Source organism: Periplaneta americana, chromosome 1 (assembly GCF_040183065.1).
Source record: "Periplaneta americana isolate PAMFEO1 chromosome 1, P.americana_PAMFEO1_priV1, whole genome shotgun sequence".
NCBI lineage: Eukaryota > Metazoa > Arthropoda > Insecta > Blattodea > Blattidae > Periplaneta > Periplaneta americana.
The window spans coordinates 84,275,433-84,301,818 of NC_091117.1; the positions used below are offsets into that span (position 1 = coordinate 84,275,433).

A 26,386-nucleotide genomic window follows, 5' to 3' on the forward strand; every position below is an offset into this window, starting at 1 on the left:
TTACGGTTATTATTGACTTACCAATTCCAATAAAGGTACTGAAAGTTTCAAAAGTACAGACTTACAAAATATGAAGTTACGAGCTCCGTAATATCTGACTGGGGTGTTCACAACATCCCTCGCGACGACTTAAGGGTTAACAGAGTTGTGTCTGATCAACAAACCCTTTTATGATATTAATGAGTTTTTAATGTTAATGTTGTTAAGTGTTTCTGATACAATTTGATTGTCTTTTGTGTCTCTGTTGTTTATTTTATATGCATTATTTCAATTTGTCAATTGCACAAATATGTGTTCACTAACTGTACGATACGCAATATATTCAATAATATTAACATTTTCTGAAAATCAAAACATGAATTGTTAATTATAAAGCTTTAGTCTAAAATTATATTTCCAGCCACAGAATACATAATTTCTGGAATCAGACGTACAATTTTAGCTTGATATCATTCCTCAAAAATGGTTTACTCTCTGTAGCGACCATTTAGCAATATCTCAGCTGGATGTCCCCTTCAGAGAAATCAGAGCTTGTGCAAATTTTGGAAATAAACTCACTATAGTAACTTAGTTCCTCTTTTAATACTTTCGTTTCTCTTACCGTATTAAAATTACAGTTACTCCATTATCTTATTATAACTAAACCTGAGGGCAAAATTTTCCATTTTGTTTCTTAAGAGTTAATACGAGCATTCTTAAATATATCATATACTGTTGTAACTCCCAAAAATTGAATTTTGAGTTACAGGCAGTTTCATAATCTCTATTTAAACCTCTATCAAACAGCAGAACTGTCGTATCTCTAAGTTCAAGGACAAAGTCTGCAAGACTCATACAACAGCTCTCACTTTTATAATGTTCAACTTTACGAATACGAAGACTGTCGTATGTCAGTTACTACAGTCCTACTATTTGCATATTATGCGAAAATGATTACATCTGTTGTATGTAGTAGCTGGAGTTTCTATGCTTTTATTACATAATGAATTACTGTTTACAGTTGTTTCCCACTTTTTCCCCACTAAGGTTTTCCTTTCTGTGCATTGTTCAATGTTGTGTGTATGCTGATATGACAATAAAGTGTCGTGTAAACTTGTCTTCCAAAGTAGGGGTTTACTAATAAATTATTTTGGCTTATGGAGAATGTTCTGTTAATACACCATGTTGTAGTAAGGCTGATAAACCAAAGACAACTTCCAAGTGTAAACTTCAGAGACCCATGATAAAAACAACGAAGATATACTGTTACTTCAAAGCGGTTGTAATGAGGTATAGAATTATATTTCCAATAAAATATTTTATTGTTGTACACATAAAATGCGGGAGATTCTATACATTTTTACACAGAAAACAAATAAAGATAGTTTTAAAAACGGTCCTTATGCACCACTGGCATAGTACAATGTCCAAAGAAGTCTGGAACAACATATAAAACAAAATAATTAAATGACTCGTATAATGAATTCCAATATTTTAAACAATGTTTTGTGGAAAATGGAATCAATATTACTGTCTATGAAATCGAAGACTCTTATCATGGAATGGAATTCAAATGCTAAAAGTCGCAAATGACTGAAAATTCACTGTATTTTACACTACAGAGTTTGATTAACCCATAGCAGTGATCTTAGGAGCGACAAACAGATTGAAGGTCTAAAGATACAATGTTTATCAGTCCAGCATGCTTGTATCTCAAGTGAAAAAAAAAGTAGGCATATTGTTACTGTGTGAAGATGGTGGGCCTTTAACAGTAAGAATTCGTCATAAGTATTATATTTTGTCATTTGGTGCCCTTCAAAAAGGGAGGTGTACAGTCTCAGTACTATAGAAGTATTGGAGATTGAATAGGCTCTTTTTTGATTAATGCATATTTAAAAATTTCTTTACATTTAATAAGTCTAATGGTGTGTCAATAGAAAACATATTTAATTTTGTACATTTTAATAATCGGTTACAAGGTGCCGGTGCAGGTGTTACGTGCTGTCTCTTCTCACTTTATGGATCTATTGGATATGGAACAACAAGTTTTGATGGAGAAATCATTGCAATAAGCGAAAGTCTCAGGAATCTTCTATGCCACATCAATAAATTTAAGAATGCAGTTATATTGTCAGGCTCCAAAGCAGCTATTCTATCGATAGTCTCTAGACCAGGCCTGCGCAAAGTTTGCGCTCTCCGAGCCGGCTCACAGCTCACGAGCGGAATGCAGATATTAGCTGCGCTCTGTATAGGGTGGACTGGAAGAAGGGGTGATCTCGTACAATATACGAGGTTCATGAAATGAATTCCCGTTCAGTCTTTGCAAAACTATCTTGGACTTATTAATTAATAGAGAAATATTTATTTTACAGAAATAATAGAAATTTTATAACCTACTTAAATGTACAATATCATTTTCTTATATTTTTATTTATCAGTACATGAAAACGAGGTTTTATGCTGTTGGCAGCTGAAAGTAACAGTAGCCTACTGATCGTAATGAAACATCAGTTACAGATGTTCGATGCCTGCCTTTATTAATGTTGATCATAGAAAACAGTTGCTCAGAAATATAAATGTTGAGCCAAACATAACAATCATTTTCACAGCCAGCCTGTGTAGTCGAGATATTATTCCTAATGTTTAGTCTTGTAAAACTCAACCAGACTAGTAGTATTATTCAAACGATCTTTAGCCCTTAGGCCACATTGAAGATCAATAAGTCCGAGCTGTAAATCATTAAATGTTGTGTTTTATTAACGACGCTCGCAACTGCCGAGGTTATATGAGCACACTTAAATGCAATCGACCTGGCCCGGAATCGAACCCGCAACCTCGGGCATAGAAGGCCAGCGCTATACCAACTACGCCAACCAGGCCCACCTGTAACTTATATGGCACTGTTTCAACTGGTGTTGAAGGAATTTATTATGATAACTTTAAACTTCTTTCCAGTTAAGACAAGATTTTTTAGTAGTTATTTTACGACGCTAAATCAGAAGAAGGTGATAATGCCGGTGAAATGAGTCCGGAGTCCAACACCGAAAGTTACTCAGCGTTTGCTCATACTGGGTTGAGGGAAAACTCCGGAAAAACCTCAACCAGGTAACTTATCCCGACCGGGAATCGAACCCTGGCCACCTGGTTTCGCGGCTAGACGCGTTAATCGTTACTCCACAGATGTGGACCTTAAGACAAGATCTTGGAACCTAGAATTAAATTCATTTTGAATTTCAATTAATATTTGTACATAATCGTTTAACATGGCTTCATCACGAGCAGTTTCTATCGTTCGAAAGTAAGCCATATTACCTTCCCGAAACTGACTTACGAAAAGTGTAAGTTTACGACTGAAATCCCGTAATTTATTCAACATATCAATACTGAGCTGGCCTTTTCCCTGAGGAGAGATATTTAAATTGTTGAAGATTAATATCTTTAGTATCTTTATGTCTGGACTCGTAATGACGCATTATGTTACGTTTCTTTCTACCTTTCAAAATGTTGTGACAGATAAAGCACTGAGTATTTACTCCAGCAGCTATGAAAAAATAAGCATTTTCCCATGCAACATTGAAAGAATTTGCCTGATCACACTTTTCCATCTTTTAGATTCCTCCATACCGTACTGTAGCAGTAGGTAAGCAACGTGAAACAGTTACTGAGAATACGCAGTGCACTCCACTAGATAACTGAGTGGTGGTCATTTCCCTCTCCTCTACCTATAGCAAGTCTATGTCATTCTGACGTATCTTCCTCTCCGATTCGGCGAGCGGTAAACACAGCTCTCCCGCTCCGAAGGAGCGCTCGCGATCGTTGAGCGCTGTTTGTGCAGGTATGCTCTAGACACACAACTTCATCTCAAACAGTAGAAATAACTAAAAATGCTCTTTCAATTAATAACACACAATAAAAGAATTGTATTCCAATGGATACCATCCCATTGTGGAATCCTGGGTAACGAGAATGCGGATGCTTTAGCAAAGAAGGGCAGCACTGCTACTCACAGACCTGTTACTAAATCTACGTATTACTCTGTGAAGAGATTTATTAAATCTACATACTTAGACTTCAACAAACAAAATTTGATAACTCAATCCCAAGGGAAAAAATGGAACTCCCTGCATCAAAATCCACAGTTAATTCCCGATTTACCACGAAAATCGTCTGTAGCTGCATTTAGATTGGCAACAGGCCATGACTGTTTGGACAAACACCTGCATAGAATTGGAATATATCAGTCCCCTAACTGCCCATTGTGCAACTCAAACCAAGATATGGATTCGGAACACCTCAAAATCTGTGCTTCATTGGCTGACCATGATAATATTTTTGAAAAATATTGGAGTGCAAGAGGTCAAATGACTTTATTGTCAAACGTCTGGCATTAGAAAACAACAACAGCATTTCAATAAACTGTCTTATTGCCATATTAATTCAGACAGTTATATACCGCAATCATTTTATAAAACTCAGTAACCAGAAGCCAATTTTGGAAAACTTTGAGTTATTTTTGTTTCTTTGTGAGTATGAGTAAAGCATATAAATAACTATGTACTGATGTAGCTGTACATAAAGAAATAGTTACAATGTATATGAATAATAGATACAGTAATTGGCCATGTTATCTTCCATCTTTAATTATTTCATACACTGACAATAAAATGTTACGCCTATTCATGTGTTTAACCTATTCTTTTTTTAACCTGCAGCTATGGAATATCTTCCACCGCCCTGATCTCGTGGTGCCAACATGCAAGAAGACTCTTTCAGACCTCGGGCTCGAGTATGTCGACCTCTATCTTATCCACTGGCCATTTGCAGTGAAAGAGGGAGGTGTGCTCAACCCATTTGATGGAGACGGAAAACTGATTCCCAGTGACGTTGACTACGTAGATACTTGGAAAGCCATGGAGGACTGTTTTAAATTGGGCCTTGCAAAGAGCATCGGCTTGTCAAATTTCAACAGCCAACAGATTCAACGGATCCTCGATGTTGCCACCATTAAACCAGTCGTCAATCAGGTACAGTTCTATGACACTGTAACTATTTCATTTCAAGCTGTTCATCACCTCTCATATCGAAGAAGTGTTTGTCGGTATGCCGCCTACCTTTCGGTATATATAGGCCAACCGAGATTTTCTCTGAACTACTGTTCTTATTCAGCATTTAATGAGTCTTAATTACAAAAATACTGCAAAAAGCGGTTTATTCTATATTGGCTATAACTATTTCTTCGTCTTTTAAATGGTTATTTACCGACGCAACTATCCACGGTAATGGTGACTCGTTGGAATTATTGGCTCGTCTCATAAGTAATGTCAGTTTTTTAATTTTGGTATTTTGTAAGATTCTAATGATTTTCTTTATTTTGACAATGCAATTTACAGGATGCTATTGTTATTACTGCGTATTCTGAGCATGTGACAATCGTCAATTTTTAGTACAGAGAATATAAAATGGAGATGATAAAATTTGAGTAGAGTCCTTCTAGACTATTTACTCGAAATAAGATTACATAGCTGCTGCCGCAGCTCGAAGAATATGTCAAATCGAGGATTAAGGTGTCGTTAGTGAACGTGTAGCACATCGATTGGTCTAAGGCTTCAATAATGGACGAGACATTTAAGATATACAGCGTCCTGGAATACTTACGGTATGAAATATTGAGAATACACGAAAAAAAAAAATACACAAAAAGTGACTAGGCTTCAGAGAATGGCGCAAACCACGTCGAAAGTAGTCAGTCAGTTTATTTATCATCAGAATTTATAATATTAAGATAGCGAATCAGTTATTATACTTGTTCAATAACATTCATCAGGGACCAAAAAGTTCTTGTAGACTGTCAAAAAAAAATCGCCACATGAGACGTTTAGAAAATCAAATACAAGTTGTAGATCTGTAGCTCCTGAAAAGACAACAGAACAAGCTCAACGCAGAGTGGATCTCTATCGCCAGTTTATCGCTACTCCCATGGATGATAGATTTATCAGGAGAATTGACACACGTATATTACGGGTAGGCTATATACGGCAGCTGTGACACCGCAAGAGAGTGGCTCGATTTCCATCTCCTGTCAAAGTCGTCGTTAAATAAAATCTGTTCGATCCCAAAGTAATGTTATATACCTGTTGGAATTCTGAAAGTGTGACTCATTGAGACTTTACTTCAAAGGGACGTGCATTCGATGCGGAACATTATTCTTAACAGGTACAACGAATTCATGAAGGTACTCCGCATTATTTAATCGAAATAGAATTGCTCTTGCAGCAGAACAATCAAGACAACATACCGCTGGAATAACTATGTAAAACGACCAGCAATTGGGAGGAATCGAACTGCCACCATATCTGGTATATAGCCCTGATATTGCGCCTTCAGGATACCATCTGTTTCGATCCATGGCCCACTTCCTATGTGGAAAATATTTCCGAAACTTAGAATCCGTTGAAATGGATCTCACCGAATTCTTCGCATCAAAACCGGAAACTGGTACCTCGCTGAAAGGTGACTCAAGATCATAGAATGTAATTGCCTTTACTTTAAAGATTAGGCTACATTAGATTCTTGTTACAACGATCTCCAACTAAAATTTTTCTCCGAAACCGATAATTGTATCTGTATAACAGAATATGTATGCAAATAGATTTGTTGTAACATTTTTTTTTCCAACCGCAGGTTCCTTATTCGCCCCAATTCTACGAGCGGTTCATAGATGTCACTAGTGCCGAGAATCATAGGCCACTGACATCGTCAGAGACTATCCAGAATGCGCGACAAGCGGTAGATATACATTGCACTCTAATGAACGGCGATGTTAATGGAGAATTATTGGAATGTTACAGGGGAACCGGAGTACCCAGAGAAAATCCCTGTGTGGACTGGACCACGGACTTGCCCAACACAAATTATGAATTCAGAGTAGATCGCTATTTAAACTCTGGCCCCCTAACTCATAAGCCTAGAGCTCTATCACAATTTTTAAGTAGGTTATTTTACGACGCTGTATCAACATCTTAGGTTATTTTGCGTCTGAATGAGATGAAGGTGATAATGCCGGTGAAATGAGTCCGAGGTCCAGCACCGAAAGTTACCCGGTATTTGCTCATATTGGGTTGAGAGTAAACCCCAGTAAAAACCTCAACCAGGTAACTTGCCTCGACCACGATTCGAACCCGGGCCACCTGGTTTCGCGGCCAGACGCGCTAACCGTTATTCCACAGATGTGGACTCTATCACTATTGCATACGCTATATTTCTAATAGAACTTCATCATTTCGTCTGTTTTGAATAGCTTCTATACCTAAACAAGACATTAAGAATCTCCATTCCCCTCAGTAATCCGATCGTGAAATTATATTTTGAGGTAAAGGCTGCTCATGACGGGTGTGTTGTTATCTGGCAGATACCAGTTATGTTTTGCATCGTGTTTATGAATATCGATTAAGGCAGCTTCCACTTATAATGCAAAATAAGATGTAAACATTATGAATATCTGGAGACCCCACAAACAACTAATCTATTCCACGAAAAACGTGGCCCATTACGTGAATTAGAAGTTCCCATAACCTTTAGAAACCTGAATTCGCTCAAGTCAAAGAACTACGAATTATTAATTATCTTAGCTGGCCGTGATATTTGAAATAACTAACTCGTAATTTTATTAGTTCGATCAAACCTGTGTCATGAATTCGAAACGGTGGATTAACCACTAGGTGAACCTAGGCCATGTTCTAGGACCCAGGACTGGAAAGGGGGTGACTTGAGCAACGTGGCCGTAGCGCAAGACGAGTTCTGAAATTAAGGAAAATTTTCCCAGCTGAAGTTATTAGCATTGTAACAAAAACCATGCTATCAATTTCCCGAGCTCGTAGACATCATGTTACAAATTGTAAACTTTGCAATTTACTGCTGAGCCCTGAACACAGAAAGATTTCTAGATTATCTGAATCAAAATACAACTTAAAAATAATATTAAACTTGATTATCTGCTTCTATTTTGACCTCCTGTAAGCTTTTAAGGGCTCTCAGTCAGATAATATGTTAGCCGACCGCTTCTCAGTAGAAAGAATCGTGATTCAATTCCGAGATTCGAGTATACTTTGAGTTTATGGTTGCCATAATGATCGACAAGGATAGTTATCCGAATCGACTTATTATCATCATAGTTTTTAAGACGTCCGCCTATCAAGAACCGAAAAAAAGTGACAGGTAATTTGAGGAAAGCCCTATGATTGCATGTAACGTCTATGGTATATAGGAAATTGTGGTAAATAAGTATAGGGTAGGGCATGAAAATTTTCAAAATGAAATAATTTATTTTCTTTCAAAGGACAAAGCATTTATTTATTCATATTACAAGATTGCTCTCACTCTTGGATTATTATTTACAAACCCAAAAACATGGAAATTAGTCTCATCAGTAGCACGTCCAGTAGCCGCGGATCTTGTTGAATTAATTGCCGCACTTGTCAAAAATGTAAGGGGTTCAATTTGTCGTTAGCATATAGTTGTTGAACAACTTGCATTTTGTAGGGATGAAACGAAAGGTGAAGATGCAGTGTGCGGCGTAGGCTGTAATTCGATGAGTTTAGAGTGGGTGTCTTCGTTCTGAACGAGTTGGACTTTGCTGTAATTGCAGGTGGACGATAAAATGAGTTTAACCAAGCTCATGAATAATAATTTTACATCTAGCTAAGCATAATATTAAACTAGCTAAAAGACTGCGAGACAATTTTTGAAGAAATTTCTTCTTGCTTCTAGGCCGTGTGGTCATTCAATTTATATTTTAAACCGTCATTTAACAACGCTGTATGAACTAGTCTTTATTCAAAGTCGATGAAATATTATAAAAAAATCGTATTTTGCGACATAAGTCAGAGAATTTGCTTACAGTTGGGTAAACTGGAAATCTACCCAAGGCGAGTTTGAACCGATGCACAAGCATATCCTCGGAGTATGAGTCCCGCTTGCTATCCTTAAAGGCTCGTCTCCACTATTAAGCATTCAACAACAACATGTTAAATGTTAAATTCTTTACTGTTAACATCCCAACATGTTAATGCTAATTTCATTTAACACTTTGTCCACACTGTTAAACATGTTAAACTTGACTTTGCGTAGTCCACCATAAACAGTCTATGAGATTTTAATGTAGATAGTGTCTTATTTTCAAACCTTGGACAATGGACTCAGATGATGATTTGACTTTTGTAATTGCCTCTATTGCTTGTTACGAGGCCTTACTGTTACATCAAAGAAAGACACAATTTAAGAGCAGCCATTTCATCTCAATTAAAAAAATTACAGCGCAATTGACTGACTATCATAGGACATGATAGCTTTCCTAAGTTTCACGAATGTTAACATACATCATCAAATACGACCGTCACTGACGTCAACGTAGCATTAACGTTTAGTGTACGACGAGAGTCCGAAAACTTTCTATTGTATTCTCGAGAACAGTTAAATAATAATTCCAGTTCTCTAAAACAGTCGGCCTTCTTTGTTTTTTCTCTGTATTCTTTTGCAGATACATCCCACAAACAAAGTCTTTCCATCAGTGCATTAATTTTACGTCCACTTCATTAATTCGAATAACTTACAGCCAACACCAAGGACCAATGATAATATAAAAATGATCAAGATACGCGCCACAAAATCGGAAGTTAGTTGTTGCTAAGGAAACTGTACGAACTTTGCCGAACTGTATCGACGCTGCACGAGCAAATGAATTGACTTGACATGTTTTCCATTGCTGCTGGAAAACACGCCAACATGTTAAAAGTGTTAACTTCAACATAGTCAACATGTTAAGTCAATTGAGACTTGAAATGTCCATATATATGTTAAATTCAATCATGTTATATTTAGCATGTTGTTGTTAAATGTTTAACAGTGGAGACGAGCCTTAAGACCACATCGGTAGCTGTGAAGTCCAAGGCCGTCGATAAGTCAGCTGTTCGACAGTGACATCTAGGGACCTTGGTGGAGTATATCTCACTCTATCGCTCTCTGTTGCAGGTACTAGCTGAAATTTTCATGTAGTTTACACTTTCAGATACCAGATGACACTATCAGGAGTTAGTCAGCAGTGCTATCTGAAATTATTGAAACCAGTAACTGTATATGGATGGATATATAGAGTGCAGGACTTGCAGATTTTCACTGGGACATTTTGTAAAAAAAAAAAAAGTGGGACATGTCAAAAATTAAAAAAATAAAATAAAATAAATCACATGTTCATTATAAATAAGACAGTACTGGTATAAAATACATGTGAAGAGTCCACTGCAAAAAGGGAGAATGTCGTAAATTTATGAAAACTGAGATAAAGTTCAGTACTATATATCAAAGAGAGTAGAAGATAATACACTTTGTTTCACTGCAAGAAAGATGATGGTTCCAGATCTGCATCGTGTTGACGAATTGGTATACCACATAAAGAGTGGGAATGCCAAAGTTTAAATTGCATTTCCTACAAAATGCAATACATTCGACATTCTCCCTTTTTGCAGGGGACTCTTCATATATTAACACAAATCCTACTTTAAAAAATAAATATTCATCACAAACATACGTACATCCTTTTACAACTACATTTAAAAATATTGCCAACAGGAGCACGGAAAAAACATCGTCATTATGTATTGCCAAAATCGTAATACAAATTTATCGACAACGTTTCAGGGATTGACCACGAGTGCTAGCTACGTTAAAAGAGAGAAATAAAAATTATAATTTCATAGTCATTTCGCCATAAATAGTGACATGTGCTATTTCTGCAATCTCCGATTCAGTTATGTTTTCAGGAAGGACACTTAAAAAGCAGGATAGTTGGAATAAGTCGAAACACTTGGTCACGTTACCAAAAAACAGCTCTTCCCTTGAAAAACAGGACGAAACCCACCAATACACTAGCCAATTTCAGAGTTTTGCTTACGTGTAATAGATGAGCCGTTGAGAGCAGAAGTGGTGTAAGTCAAAAATGGGTAATGAGGGTTAAAGTAAACATTCTGTAAAAAAACAGCGTAAAGTAGCAATTAATATTCAATTTATTTAAACTATTAGTAGTCAGTGAATAGCACGAAGGACATATTAATTGCTACTTTGCGCTGTATTTTACAGAATTTTTACTTTAAATCTCATTACCCAACTTTGACTTACACCATTTCTGCTCTGAACGGCTCATATCTAATATCGTTTCTATTTTGCGCCACAAACTCGATGTGGCATAGACACTCAGATTTCCTTCACCCCGTCGGACGAAGACATACTTTGTATTTTTGCTCGAAATACCACCTTCGGCAGATTCTGAGCCCACAATACCTTTACTGAGAGGGAATCAAGAAAACCTCTAGACAACTCAGGCAGTTTAAAAATATTTTATTCCATTTCTATAACAAGTTGTAATAATCAATAGTAATCAAGACACTATGTTTACACACAGAATAAAAGATGACCTTAGTTTCATATGTAATAACTTAGGAAATGTCTTTTATGCAACATTCATATATCTGGTAATTTATTTTCTATAATGTTGTGCATAGTATGTAAGATTTTGAATCATAATGTACGTATAATGGACTAATAATAAGTTGTTTATGTATTACAGGTGGAATGTCATCCATACTTGAATCAGTCCAAACTCATAGAATTTTGTAAACAACGGGGTATTGTAATAACGGCATTCTGTCCGCTTGGAAGCCCAGGAGTTCTAGCCGGTCCTGACAGCCCTTCACCTCTGAAGGACCCGAAGATTCTAGAAATTGCAAACAAGCATAAGAAGACTGTCGCTCAAACTATTTTACGATATTTGGTGAGTTTCATGTCTCTATTACAGTTAAACATACATAGGAAACAATATTTAGGCTAAATTATGCATCGTATACAATGACGCGACACAGCGACGCGACATTACATAAATTATGGCCCAATAGGAAATCAGAATTCCATGACGTCAGGACGCAGATCGCGACGCGACGAAAGTTGAAATTGAGTACAGTCACTGAGACACTTTTTTGTATTAGAAAAATTCATAATTCAAAAAAAGAAATGGGATTCGTACTATGAATTTAGGATCTCATAAATTATGAAATATTTTCTGATCGAAAACATGTTAAAATATTTCAAATTCATAATTATCCCAGTTTTCTTAAATTACGAATCAGAAATATCTAACTACTCAACGATGTATGCAATGGAGGGGGAAAGGAACTGGCTACTCTACTCCATTATCTCCTGGCTTAGTTTCCTCATAAGTGATACCTTATTGGTGTCACTTATGAGGTTCAGACCTAGACCTGTCTTCGGACAGTTGACTAAACAACAACAACAACAATAACAACTACTACAATTAGCTTATCCCTGAAACTAAATGTGTCGGTAAAAAATAATTACTTTGACCATTTTATTCAAGATTAATAATATTGTATGCTAGCTATGTTTGTGATGTTTAGTACATTCGAGAATGTGATGCATATTACTGTGACGCGTTCCCAGGCGGACGGAACAGAAATTGAGTCCATTCTTGTAACCGCGTTGACGCTCACTGGCACGAACCGACCGGAACGGAAATCTACAGCAGTCCGTCTTCCTCGGAAGCTCTGACGCTCACTGCTCGGAATATTCCGGTACAGTCGACAGGCAGTCTGGTTTAAACATGGAGTGGGATAGTAGTTCCGAAAATTATTTTATTTTACTGAGTCTTTAGCTGATGAGGAAGGAAAAAAGAAAAGAAAATATGGGTCCATAACTAGAGCCCGGATTTTATGTAGTGTGAAAATGAGAACTATGTAGACTACATAAATATGAAGCTAAAAATGACGAAGTATGTAGATAAATGTGTAATAAATAAAAAAAAAGTTGGTAATTTAACATCTAAGCTTTATTAGATGTATTTTTGCACACTAATAAAAAATTACAGGTGCACATGTGATTGAACCTCATTGTTTGGAGGCGCAATTAATAATTAAATATTTTTACATATTTTCTGCGGTTATTGATCGTCTCGTTAACGGCAACTCATACGTAGGAATCATCAAGTCCATCTCTAATCGTTTCCATTGTGTCAGTGTAGCAGGAGTTCAAATATTTTTTCCGGAGTGTTGATTCATACGAAATATTGAAGTTGCAGTATTTGCGTAGGAATGTTTGGAACTTTGGAACTCCAAGTTTATACCACTGTATGTTTGCAGCAACCATTGCCATGCACAAATTTTTATTAAATTCACTTGTAGAAGACGAATGTTTCAGCACCACTTGTGTAAGAAGAACTTGTTTCTTTTCGACGAAGCACGTTTTTTATTTCTCACATGAAGTCCAATTTTTAAATGCTATTCTAGTTGTGACTTCATGGAGCACCCAATGCGTTGTCACACACTTTGGACTGCACGATTTTACCATTTTAGTAAAGGAATCGTCCATTGAAACCCAGTCTTTTAACATGGATGCGAATGGCAGTAGGCTTGCTACTTGTATTACCTGATGTCAAAATAAGTTTCTTAAAAAAAAAACAGAAAAAAACTATTGTTTTCTTTTAGAGCAATTGATTGGGGGTGTTTGTGCGGAACGGTCATACCCACAGGGTAATTTTCATTCTTTCCTTCACTACGTTAGCAGTACAATGACCCACCATTTGCATTGGTATTTGTACCTACTTTACCGTTACTTCTCAAGGGATATAGCCTACAAACTATTAGCATTGCAAAGAGATGTCCATTTTTTGACAGAATACGTTATTATTTTCAATTATTAAATTATATTTATGCACTAGAGACGAAGGAATAAGCTTTATAAACAATTTTAAAAAATAACTTAAGCATTACGTAGAGAGAAAAATGGTGGAAAAATGTATATATTCTTTCAAAATATGCAATATCCTTCAAAATATGTAAAAATATATAATATATGCCAAAATATTTATTATGCACCAAATATGTAAAAACATTTAGAACTTCGGAATAATGATCCCTTTAATAATGATTCGCGGACTTTTAGCTTTCCTTATAGCTACATATGTAGGAACAGAATATGTAATTACATGCAATCCGGGCTCTAGTCATAACATTATAAAAAAGTGTTTTGATTAATTTAACCATCTTTTCCCAGATTTGTGTAAAGATCGAGTAATGTTTTTTTTTTTTTTTTAGTAATTTCGTATGAGCGAAGAAAAATGTTTAAAACTTCATCTGTTATTAGCACCTGACATAATGAAGGGAAACATCACATTTCGAAGACCAATCAGCACAGAAGCGCGATTAGCGCTGTTAAAATTACTTTTCATCACCCATTTTAAGAATAATCTGTCTGGACAACGCACCAGCACATGTTGAGTGGGAAAGTACTGAGAACAGCCAACACACTTTTCTCCGAAGACCAGCGAAGACATACGAATGCTGACGATCGTCATCAGCCGTCTCGGAAATTCCGCTAGGATCGTGTCGCGAGAACCATGTCCGTCAGGACCGGCAGCAGCCGGTTGCTTCCGTTCGGACAAGTGAGCGTTTGCCGTTTAAAATACATGCATACGTCTCTCGCAGAATATTTCCGGTTCGTTCCGTTCCGGTCGGTTCGTGCCAGTGAGAATCAACCTAGGGTATGACATAGTATTCAGCAAGGAACAATTAGATTGAACTGGTTGAGTAAAGAAGCCTGTGTATTTATCACAAACCAAAATTGATAAAAACAATTTAATATGTATGACATAATGTAAGCCACTAATGAAATAGAACTAGTATTGAATTGGGAGACGAAAATACATTGAAAAATAAGTCGATTGCACACAACAATAAATAGGCCTAAGACATTACTAAACGAAGACATAGGCTTACGATCGTGATACAGAATTATATGATGATGATGATGATGATGATGATAATAATAATAATAATAATAATAATAATAATAATAATGGTTTACTTAACCTGACAGAGTTAAGGCCATACGGCCTTCTCTAACACTTAACCAGAAGTAAAACTTCATTACAAAAACACTACAATTTTACACACAAAACTGAATAAGATAATAATAATAATAATAATAATAATAATAATAATAATAATAATAATGTAAACAACAAGTACAGTAAGCAGAAATCAGACAAAATATATAACATAAAGAAAGAAAGAAAAAGCATAATAAAATGTGAACAGCAGGTACAGATAGAAGCGTTATTAAAAACAGCCGAACGAGAATAAAAGGATAAGTAAATTATACAGTAGTGGCAAAAAAAAACCGAAAAGTATTGGGAATAAATTTGAATAAGGAACAAAAAAAAGTTTCCTTCCCAGGCAGGATTCGAACTACGAAAGTCTTAATTACCAGTCTATCGTGCTCTGGAGTGAACAAGGCGCTGAAATCAGCTACAAGAGTCGGTCCGGTTTTTTTTTTTTTTTTTGCCACTAGTGTACATATTTAGAAATTCGAAATGCGAATGAAAATGTTTTGCCAGTCGCATTTTTTTATGTCGGTCGGTTACGCCAATACAGATCTCAGACGAGGACACAAGCGAGATGAATAAAATTGCAGCTGACATGTAGCTCCGAAACTTTGGATATCTATATGTCTATGACCGGTACAAATGTCCATAAACCTTGGCACCACCGTTACAGAAGAGCTTTATGCTGTAACTATTTCCTAGAATTATGGCACTGATACTGATACTAGAAATCATAACTAATCAAATGCATGTATGTAAATAAATAATCAGAAATAAAAATCACGAACTGGCTTTTAACTGTCTACTCTTTCAAGTGCTCTCTAAGATTTTGAAGTCTGTAAAATTGAATTACTTTGTCATTTCTGATATATATATATATATATATATATATATATATATATATATATATATATATATTGCAATTCTTTATAATTCTTTATGTGGAAATGGCATTTTCACTAAAAAGATCTTTATGTACTGTTAAAATTTATTCCTCTGATACTTCGTATTATCATTTATGCGTTACGCCAAGGTGGCACAGTGCTAGCGCGCTGGGCTTATTTTTTCCAGGAAGCCCGGGTTCAATTCCCGACATACCCTGAATTTATAACTTTTGTTGGGCAAGCCCATGGTGCAGATAATACAGGAGTTTTTTTTCCAGGTACTTAGATTCTTTTGTGACATCCCAACAATTCTCCATTATCATTATCATTATCCATTATGAGCAGACAGCGGATTTTCGGTCCCGATACCGAACGTTAGGTGTACGTCAGTTGCAGCGGGGCCATTTAACTCATTGCAAAGCTCCCTCCGTAAGCCTAAGGACGTGACGTCATGTCGCTGTGTTGGGACCGAAAATCCGCTGTCTGATTTTGACTGTAATGTACAGTACACTGGCGTTCAAAGATATCTGACCTACGATTTTATGATCGTGTAAGTTTAACTTTCTAACCCGGGATAAGTCACAAACAAAGATATAAAAAATTGACAAACTTAATGTAAATTAACTTTTGAATATATCGAAATGCTCTATTGCAGTTATTTTACCTAGTTTTGCTACTTTTACTTATCTACTTCAAGTAGATGAAATTACAATAAATCGTGGACACCTTTCTTAAAGATACTAAAGTCGAAGGTCCTATGTCAGAGTTGTATGCTTATTGAACTCTGTTGCTACTTTAAGGGAATTCTAGGCAAAAACTAAGTCCACAAAATGTTTTGCTTTGCTGACAAATATTGCTGCAGGTAATAGGCCTCTGATCGACCAGCTAAGAACAGTTACCTATAAAATAAGAACACAGTCACTATAAATCAAGAGACGAAAGTATATCTCAGGTTAAACTGCAGATGTGCCTCCTTTATAGAAAATGTTATCTCCTACTACAAAGACTAAGTTTATATTCCGTTACATTGCTTCTTCAGTGATGTAATCTTGCTCCATATGAACATGAACATATAAGGCCAGGTTGTCGATTGTAAATTATGTAGAAATACAGCGATACCTACGTCGTATCTATAAAATAAATACAATTAAATGTTTAACCTTAACATAAATTCCGATTATACATTTCAGATTCAACATGGCGTGGTTCCAATCCCGAAGTCTTCTCATAAAAAGAGATTAGAAGAAAATTTTAACGTATTTGACTTCAAGCTTACTCCTGAGGAAGTTGCAGCTATCGATTCCCTTAATAGAAACATCAGGATTTGCCCATACGTGGAGTAAGTACCCATATAAACTACTGCTGCTGCTGCTGCTACTAATAGGTACATAATTATAATGAGAATTAGAATTTTAGTTTTGTCATTTAAATTTACAGAAATTTGATCTGAACAAATGTAACTTTTTGTTCTGAAAAGGAATTTTAAAATGTTACATTTGTTCGGATCAAATTTCTGTACATTTAAAGGACAAAACTAAAATTATACGAATCATTTATTATATAATACACTGTTCTCTTAAATTGACTGAGCATATTGGAAATTAAATCAATGGCTTTCTCAAAAAATGCTATGAAATGTTTAACACAAAACTTTTTTTTTATCTCGATAAGAAAGCAAAAACTAGCAAACGGCATTAAACTTTTTTGTTTGAAATATCTCAAAGAACAACCTTCCGAAATTAATGATATTATTTACGGTTCGCTCTGTATATTACAGTAATTGAAAACCTTTAACTCAAACGATTCTTTGGGATGTCTTCTTGTGAAAATTATAGTAAGACCTCTTTAAAACATTTATCTTCATCTTCCAGTTTTGAAGCCATTATCCTATTTTATTTAATTAACTCTTAATTTTATTGTAAGCATCTTGGTTATCGCAGTTTGTAGTATAAAACGATAGTTTCATCTGCGAACTGAGCAAAATTGTAGTTTTCATATTGAGAGAAGATGAAATCAATGAAATCCTACCGCGATGCGCTTGCCACCTATCCGTTGTACTATCGAACAGGCAAAACATGCTCTTTGCTCTGAGGGTATGGCGGTGAATGACGTCAATGTAGAGAAAGAAGAGCCCACAAAAAAAATAATAATAATTAGACTTCGTTGAATTGCCACACGCAGCATGCAATCAGGTTGCCGATGTACGGTAGTATAGAGGAGGAGAGCGACCGCCCGGTCTCGTAGTATAAGCAGTTCATGTTAAGAGTTGTGACCGGTCCAAATAGATAGAGCAGCTACAGCTAATATATACCTATGTAAGCATTTGTTTTTGCATTACTGTGGTTGGAATAGTCAAAGCTTAACATTTGTTCAGTGCAGACAAGATTTCAATCAAACATGCTACAATGAGAGTGTTGCTGTTCCAAATAATTGCCCCTGGAATACCCTTACCCTCGCAGCCAGTCTTGACCCGTTGGGGAACGTGGTTGGCTGCTGTTAATTATTATGCAGAACATTACGGCAAAATAATGGAGGTAACTGATGCATTGGATAGCACAGACAGTTCCGCTGTTGCAGCTGTAAAATCATTGCCTTCTGAACAGCTATTCTGTTCATTGATTCTAATTTTAAAATCGTGTCCAAAAGCATCATCCTGTTAGAATCGTCTAAACTACGACTCTCAGAAGCCCTTAATATAGTGGATAAAGTATCACAAACCGTTATCTAAAATAACAATTCACTAATTTCAGAAAAAGTGAAATGTACTGTAAGTTGAGAAACATTATTGCTAAAAATTCTGTCTATTAACAACTTCGTATCATGAATGATGTACCATCAGGTCACGACAAGACACCTGAAGTTGGTGTACTAAAAAGTAGTGACTTTCCGTCCTTCAAATGTGTACGTATTACATCGTGTGATGTCGAACGTACATTTGCCCAAAATTAAAACTGTTTAAGTGACCATCGGGGGAGGTTACTTTGCAGTCGTTCAAAATGTACGTAACTCTTCACTGCAATGCACTTATTCAACGATGATGTGAGTATATTACATTAAATTTTAAGAGTTAATATATCTCACTATAAAATAATTGTGTATTTACATGTTTAGACATTTCCTACTTAATGATCATTCATTATATTTCTTGAATGTAGGATACAGGTTTTATTGTAACCGCAGTATACTGCTCAGTGTTTACATTAGAGGCATACTGTGTAACCACCAGCTCAGCGTCCCTGGCTGGAATGCGGCGACTACCTGCTAGTAAGACAAGGACAGAGGTTTGTTGAGGTGAAACATGCACGCTACTACCTAAATAGAAAATATTACTCACATTGTATTGCTCCTGGCGAAAATGGTGTTGCTAGATCCGATAGGTCCGACATGCGCAGATGTGAAGAAGTCTGATCGTCACTTGTATCACAGTTACCACTATCATCACTATCACTATCAGTGCTGAAACCGTTTCCAGAAATGATAATGCTGTCGATAACATCTGGTAGTCGTCCATCTGTTTCCCAGTATCAGTCCTCCAGTTTCTTCACGTGGTCACAGCAGCGTTTCCAGTCGTCTTTCGTTATGGACGCTATTGCATATTTTGCAATATTATTCAGCGCCTGTAACGATAAGCCGCCTGTAACATTATTTTCTCGCACTATGCGCTTCATTTGTACCCAAATGAGTTCAATTGCACTAAGTTCACACATGTAAGGGGGTAGTCGCAATACAGTATGACCATGTGAAGCAAGCATGGTGTCTATTTTATAGGATTTCTGCGCTGGTTTGTTTGCAAGAACTAACTTGTAAAGGTCTTCCTTCCGCATGGATAAGTCACAGTGCACATTTTTTTTTCTGCAGCCATGTTATAATATCCTGTTTCACAGCACACCGTGATGGAACTTTGTCAATTTGGATACTGTGATATGGAGCGATATCCATAATCACTACAGCTTGGGAAGGGAGATTTGGAATTAGTTTTTCCGTAACCCATTTCTCGAAATTAACATGGTTCATTTGACCATGATAGTCACCAGTAGACGTACCTGCCTTATAAATCAACTCAGCGTTTTGAATGAAACCGTTGCTACTGCCCGCATGAACAACGATTAATCGGTTTTTGGCATTTACGTCCATATGAATACCTATATCACTATCATCTTGCCAACATTTCCTGAAAGTCAAGTTACTATCGATCCAACTTTCGTTCAAGTAAACCAGCTCACGACCAACTTCCCTGTAGCCCCGAATTTGAACTAAATATTCGTGCCGCCAACTCAGAATGTCAGGTTTCTCTAATAACACTTTCCGTTGACTTCGACATTTTTTCCACTTAAATCCCATCCTCTTCATAAGAGTTTGGAGAGATGATTTACCCCGTGGAAAGTGTATTTTCTGTCGAATAATGGGCAGCAGTTTCGGCACGGTTGGAACTTTCTTCTCTTCTAAGTAGATGTCGTGTACAGTCCTGCGAATGACACATTGATCGAAGTCATCTACTTGCATTGTCGTATGAGGTGGTCTAGTTTTGCGTTTCTTTCCTGGAGTAGACAGAGGTTCATTAGGAGAATTTATTTCTCGTAATTTATTTTCTTTACGTATATTTTTAATTGTAGTTTCCGATTTATTGCAATATAATGCTGCCCTTTTTGTTGCATGATTTATAGGAAATGAAAGAGCATTATTCCTAGCTTCTTCATCGCACTGCTTAATGACGGAACTGATAATTTCGCGGCCTTCGGAATGGATCATTTTACGCTTCTTTTCTGGCGGCATTTTAACATTACACCCTTTCAATATAGCTTACTATTTTATTTATAAGTCACAATCACAAATAACCACAAGAAGAGAAAAGAGAAAACGAAAATACACACACTAAGAACCACACTATCGCTATATAGCAAGTTGGCCTACTGGTTGAGACAAGTGTTTTTGCACGAATACTACAGTCACCCCTACCCCAGCTAACGGGACTGATAATCTACCCCTTACTTCCCCAGCTCTCAGAGGTGTCGAGCTGCTGGCCAAACAGTACTCCATCCTTTGCACGTCCCTTTCTCATACAGTCTATACTGCGTGCGCAGTAAACTTTGCGATTCTCGTGGCAATTCCACGAAGTCTAATAATAATAATAATAATAATAATAATAATAATAATAATAATAATAATAATGACTAACACAATTATAAAAGTATTGAGAAAGGAATATTCTTACATTTCTCGCTTGCACGAAGTTTAGAGGACGGATTTTAGGCTACACTTGGAAAAAGTTATTCCGAAATTTGAATAGAATGGATAGGCCTAAGTTAAAAATCGAAATAGCGACTTACTTTTTCCAATGAGACGGCTGACGATATCAATGCTAGATGACAGTATTATCCAAGTGTTAAGGCGATGGATGTGCGCACAAGCTAAACAAAGAAACAGCAGTTGTTAGATCGCGTCACCTCTAAAGAAATGTACCAGAGTCCAGCAGGGTTCTGCTGCGCGATTTTTCTGGGGAATTATATGAATATATTCATGAATAAATGCTGCCCCTGTATAGTGAGCATTGCCTAACACGTCAAACTGTCTACAATTCGGTGCAGAAGTTTTTCAAATGGTGGACAAGTATCGAACACCGAGTCGTTCGGCCAGTGGAGATCGTCACGGAGCTACATGTGCAGCAGGTTGATAACTTGATCCTAACAGTTAGGATGAAGGGAACGAATATGCTAGCCCGAATAATCACGTGTTTACCAGCCAGAGACAAATCCTGCATCAGTTCTCGGATTAAGTTGCCTCTGACACACTCGTGCAGAGATACCGCCACCTTGCAACTGCTAATTCTTTTTTTCGCTTGTGTGCATATCGACAATACTGCCATTCTAGCGTGATAGCTTCTGGTGCCTCAATTTGCAACTAACTTACTTACTGTCTTTCTGGTAACTACTTTGTCTCATGTTTAGTTTCATCACTTGTTTTTATTTTAAATCCTTTTTGTGTCCTTTTTATTAAATTATTCAAACTTAATGAGAATTATTTTTTTCTATTATATTTTTGTGGAATATGTATAAACGTAGAGGAAAGGAACATTGGCCGTTTATGACACAATTTCCGCAAATAGCTACATTGTTTCTGATGTCCGTTATGGTAACAAAACGGGACAAGATTTTGCGTTTTCAAACAGGGAACATCCGTACAAACGGTACACATGGCAATCCAAGTAATCTCGTATAATACGAGTACATAATGCAATGTAATTAAGTCCATTTCATACTAGTTGATATTAGATTAAACAAATAAACTTTTAATTATTTATTTTTGTAATATTCTACTTCATTTTTTCCAGGGCAACGAAACACAAGGACTATCCATTCAACATTGAATTCTGAAAAGTAAAACATCAGCAACTCTTCATTTGTGAAGAAAGGTAAAAAAAAATGAAAAAACACATATCGCTGGTTCCGGAAGAAAAATGATGAAACTGCAAAATTGGGGTGAATATTAAAAACACCTCTATCTGGATAGATAATATTTTGCTTTATTTCGATTGTAATAATTAGAGGGTGGATTTGTGTGCGGTTAGAAAACGAAACAGGTTAAACTCGACGGGACGCGAGCAGTAGCAACACAGTCCATGCATACTAACTAGTGTTGTGGGATTTAATCGATTAATATAATCGATTAATCGATCAATTTCTGTTGTATGATTAATGGATCAAAAATAGGCTATTTAATTGAATAATCAAGTCGATTAAAATTAATCAGTTGTAGTTGATATGAATTGTTATTTTGTTAATACAAACTCATACTAAAAATGGCGACAATATTTCTCTCTCGGAAAATACTTGCTTAAAATCACAATAGTACTGTTATTTTCTAACTGTAAACCAGGTACCGTAGGAAAAATCTTTGCACAAACACTTCAGAAAGAGATGGAAATATGAGGACAGTGACCTAGTGTACCTCTATTGAAAGTTGAAATACAATGCGAAATCCTTATTAAGTTTTATGGTTTTCCAAGAAAACTTCCACCTTGTTGTCAGCTCATCTTCCTAGCATATGAAATACATACTTTTCTGGGATTCGTCCCCCTCATCCTTTATAAAATAGCCATGTCTACACTGTGTGGTCCACACCTGTGGAGTAACGGTCAGCGCGTCTGACTGCGAAACCAGGTGGCCCGGGTTCGAATCCAGGTCGGGGCAAGTTACCTGGTTGAGGTTTTTTCCGGGGTTTTCCCTCAACCCAATACGAGCAAATGCTGCGTAACTTTCGGTGCTGGACCCCGGACTCATTTCACCGGCATAATCACCTTCATTTCATTCAGATGCTAAATAACCTAGATGTTGATACAGCGTCGTAAAATAACCCAATAAAATAAAATAAATACACTGTGTGCAAGTGAGACCGTAACTATCTTCTTCTCTTTTTAATATCTGGTAATTCGATTACAATAGGGGCCAGTCTTCTGTTTCGACCGCTGTAGTTTTGCAGTTGCAGTTTCTGTACTGAGTTTATATATGAAGATTGTGTGTTTAGTTTAATAACGAAAAAAATCAGTTTTCTGTAGTCTGTGAAAAGTGTAAACTCCTTTATGTCATTTGAGAATTTGAGAGGTAAACTCGGTGAAACGTTTGGATTTAAATTGAACGATAGTGGAGAAGTGCTTGACAGAAAAAAGAGTTTTTTCGTGTTTAGTGATGCAGGAAACATTGTTACTAAACGTAGAGCGGCACTTAATTCGGAGCATGTGAATGCACTCACATGTTTAAAATCATGGATGAAACAGTATTAACTAGGCGAGTCTTCATACTTTTTGTTATTTATGTTTGTCACAAAAATTCCCGGAGGAATTGACACAATAAATTATAAGCCTCATAATAAATATGTTAGTAAATAATTAAAATAGTTGTCTTGTAATATAACGATACAATATATACAGATATACAACATTTAATATTTATGCTTACCACCGAACACAAGTTAAATTTAACAATAATTGTGTATTACAATATATTAAAACATTTTTTCAACTCGATCAAAAGTCGATTAATAGATTAAATTCAAATAGTTAATCGATTAAATATTTTGATCGATCAACAGCACTAGTACTAACCTTGAGGGACAACATACACAGATCCGCCCTCTAGTCATAATATATATATATACATTTTTTAAATATTTGTTTATTTATACATGTAATTATATGGAAATAAGATTCTGTCCTTTTCTTCTCCTGAAAAACATTCTATGTTGCACTTAGGTCGTTACTCCTCAGAACATCCATATATATCTATACGTTGATATGATTATGCTGTTACTTGGTGCCACATATTTATTTTCTGAAGTATATTGTATATTTCTTCAATAAAAGCATTAAAAATCCGCAGAGTTTCACTTTCCATTTTGAGAGTCAGGTTAAACTGATTGTGACTTGTGATGGATACAGTATTGGGGTCAGATCATCAGCGCATTTGTCTTACCTACCATCACACCATAATATAATGCATTTACACTCATATTTCTTAAAATGAATAATTTTTTTCATCTAACGCCGCTCATATTCACGTGTAGCCATTTGCTCCTCTGCCTACTTTTTGGGGTCATGCTGAAGAATTCTTTTGTGGGGTGGAGCACTCGTTACTGTCGAATTCTGTTAGCCCCGTATGATAGGATGATATGAGTATGAATGTAGGCAAAGATGGATGAAGATGAGGGTGATAATGATGGTGAAATGAAGCCAGGGTCCGGTGCTGAAGTTTACCCAGCATTTATCTTGAAGGGTTGAGGTAAAATTTTGGAGAAAATCTCAACCAGACAACTTGTTCCAATCAGGATTCGATGCCGGGCCTACTAGTTTCACAGTCAAACACGCTGACCATTACTCTAAAGCAGTGGGCTCTTAAAATTAAATATATCACAAGATAATTTAGTCTATGGTGAGTTTTACATAATAATTTGATATCGAAACGATCAATACGACTGTAAAAAAGCGTACAAAATGGCACAACATTCGTGTTAAAATAAATACATAAGTTAGTGCAAATTACGTAGAAATTAATGAAGAAATTCAGTATGGTTTTATTCTTTTAACGGTGTATTTTATAATCGATATACAGACTCTTCAGGTGACATTGTTACAAACTCTGGAGAGATACACTACCGGTCAAAAGTTTTCGATCAGCTATGAAAGCAACTATATACTTTATTTCAATGTACAAACACATCGGAAAAGCTAAATAGACCAACAAAATAAATATTTTATCTCACTAGCGTTACGATATGATAGGATATTCAAAACAAAATCTCTGTTTTAACCATAAATCTATAGTTGTGATAGGTGATAGAAAACTTTTGACCGTAGTGTACCTACTGTTGCTTTTTCAAGTAGAACAAGTTTACCTTATGAATCCATATGGATCGAAGCCCGAATATGACCCAGAATGTTCTTAAAAGTGTCACATCTGGATAAACGTTATCCTGAAAGATGGAACTACAGAGGAGGTCTAATTGCTTGGCCGCCACGCTTACCAAACCTCCAAATTTTCCTCTAGGCCTTTATTGCTGCCAGAGGTGATCATGTGCCATATTAAGCAAAACTGGTCAGTTTTTGGATTTGAGTGAAAGTGTATAAATTTTGAAAAGCCGAAAATTTGTTATGTTTTTCTGCTAGCTCATGAAAACATGATGTTACAGTGTTTACTTTATTTTTTTATATTTTATTATCTGATACCATTTTATCGTAAATTGGATACAGGAAGAAGTAAATTCAGTCTGTTGATTTAATTTTGGACACCAGTGTACTATTTATAAATAATATTCCTCCAGTGGCGATTCCTCCATTAAGGATATGGGGATGATTGTACAGTTTAATTTTGTGTCTTGAGGATAGGAAACTTTTTAATTAAAGATTTTGATTTTCAATGCGTCCCGACGTAATAATTTCCTTTAAGCTTCTACTTTCTGTCGTGAGTTGTCGCCACTGCACAGCTCAGAAATAATTTCCGAGGAACCATCCAAATATCTTACAGCAAACGGTTTTTTCTAGCAGTGAAGTTAGGGGACAGGGGAGGGTGCGGAGGGCGGGGTACGGCTTGAGTTTAACCGCGTTTGAGGATATGACCGCGTATCCTAATACTGCGACCCTTCTTTCTGGGTGATAAAGACCCTGTCAGAGACTACAATAAGAATTTTCAAGTATCCTTATAGCCTTCTTAAATGCAGTTCATTGGTCATTTTAAAAGAATAGAATAAACGAAATAATAAATAATTTAAAATGATATATCAAAAATAAAATTAACAAAAACAAAATTACATAAAAATAAATAAATTAAGCTATAATAAATACAAGAATTAACGGGACTTTCAGATGACAGGACAGTCGAAAGAATATCTGAATTTGTATTTGATCATTTAGAAGAATTTAACTGTAGGAAGAAATTAATTTCGCAAACGTACGACGGAGCATCGGTAAATATCGGGCAGTTAAATGGCTTCGCAACTAAAAAGGGGAGGAGAATCGAACTTTACTAGAAATAAATTGCCAGTTCCACAATGGTGAGTCAAAGATTAACACAGGCCTAACTGTATTGATTTTGCA

At 36.1% G+C, this 26,386-nt stretch overlaps 1 protein-coding gene across 2 annotated transcripts in view; it reads left to right on the plus strand.

The window, feature by feature from the left end:
- LOC138697593 (aldo-keto reductase family 1 member B1-like) overlaps nucleotides 1–24,171 on the plus strand; it is a 31,796-nt gene extending 7,625 nt beyond the window's left edge. For both annotated transcript variants that reach the window (XM_069822981.1, XM_069822972.1), the window contains exons 4-7: nucleotides 4,692–5,003; nucleotides 11,597–11,800; nucleotides 16,995–17,143; nucleotides 22,133–24,171. In XM_069822981.1, coding sequence (XP_069679082.1) covers nucleotides 4,692–5,003; nucleotides 11,597–11,800; nucleotides 16,995–17,143; nucleotides 22,133–22,175 — 708 coding nt within the window. In that variant the 3' untranslated portion in view covers nucleotides 22,176–24,171. The remainder of the gene's footprint in view (nucleotides 1–4,691; nucleotides 5,004–11,596; nucleotides 11,801–16,994; nucleotides 17,144–22,132) is intronic.
- Nucleotides 24,172–26,386: the final 2,215 nt, after the last annotated feature.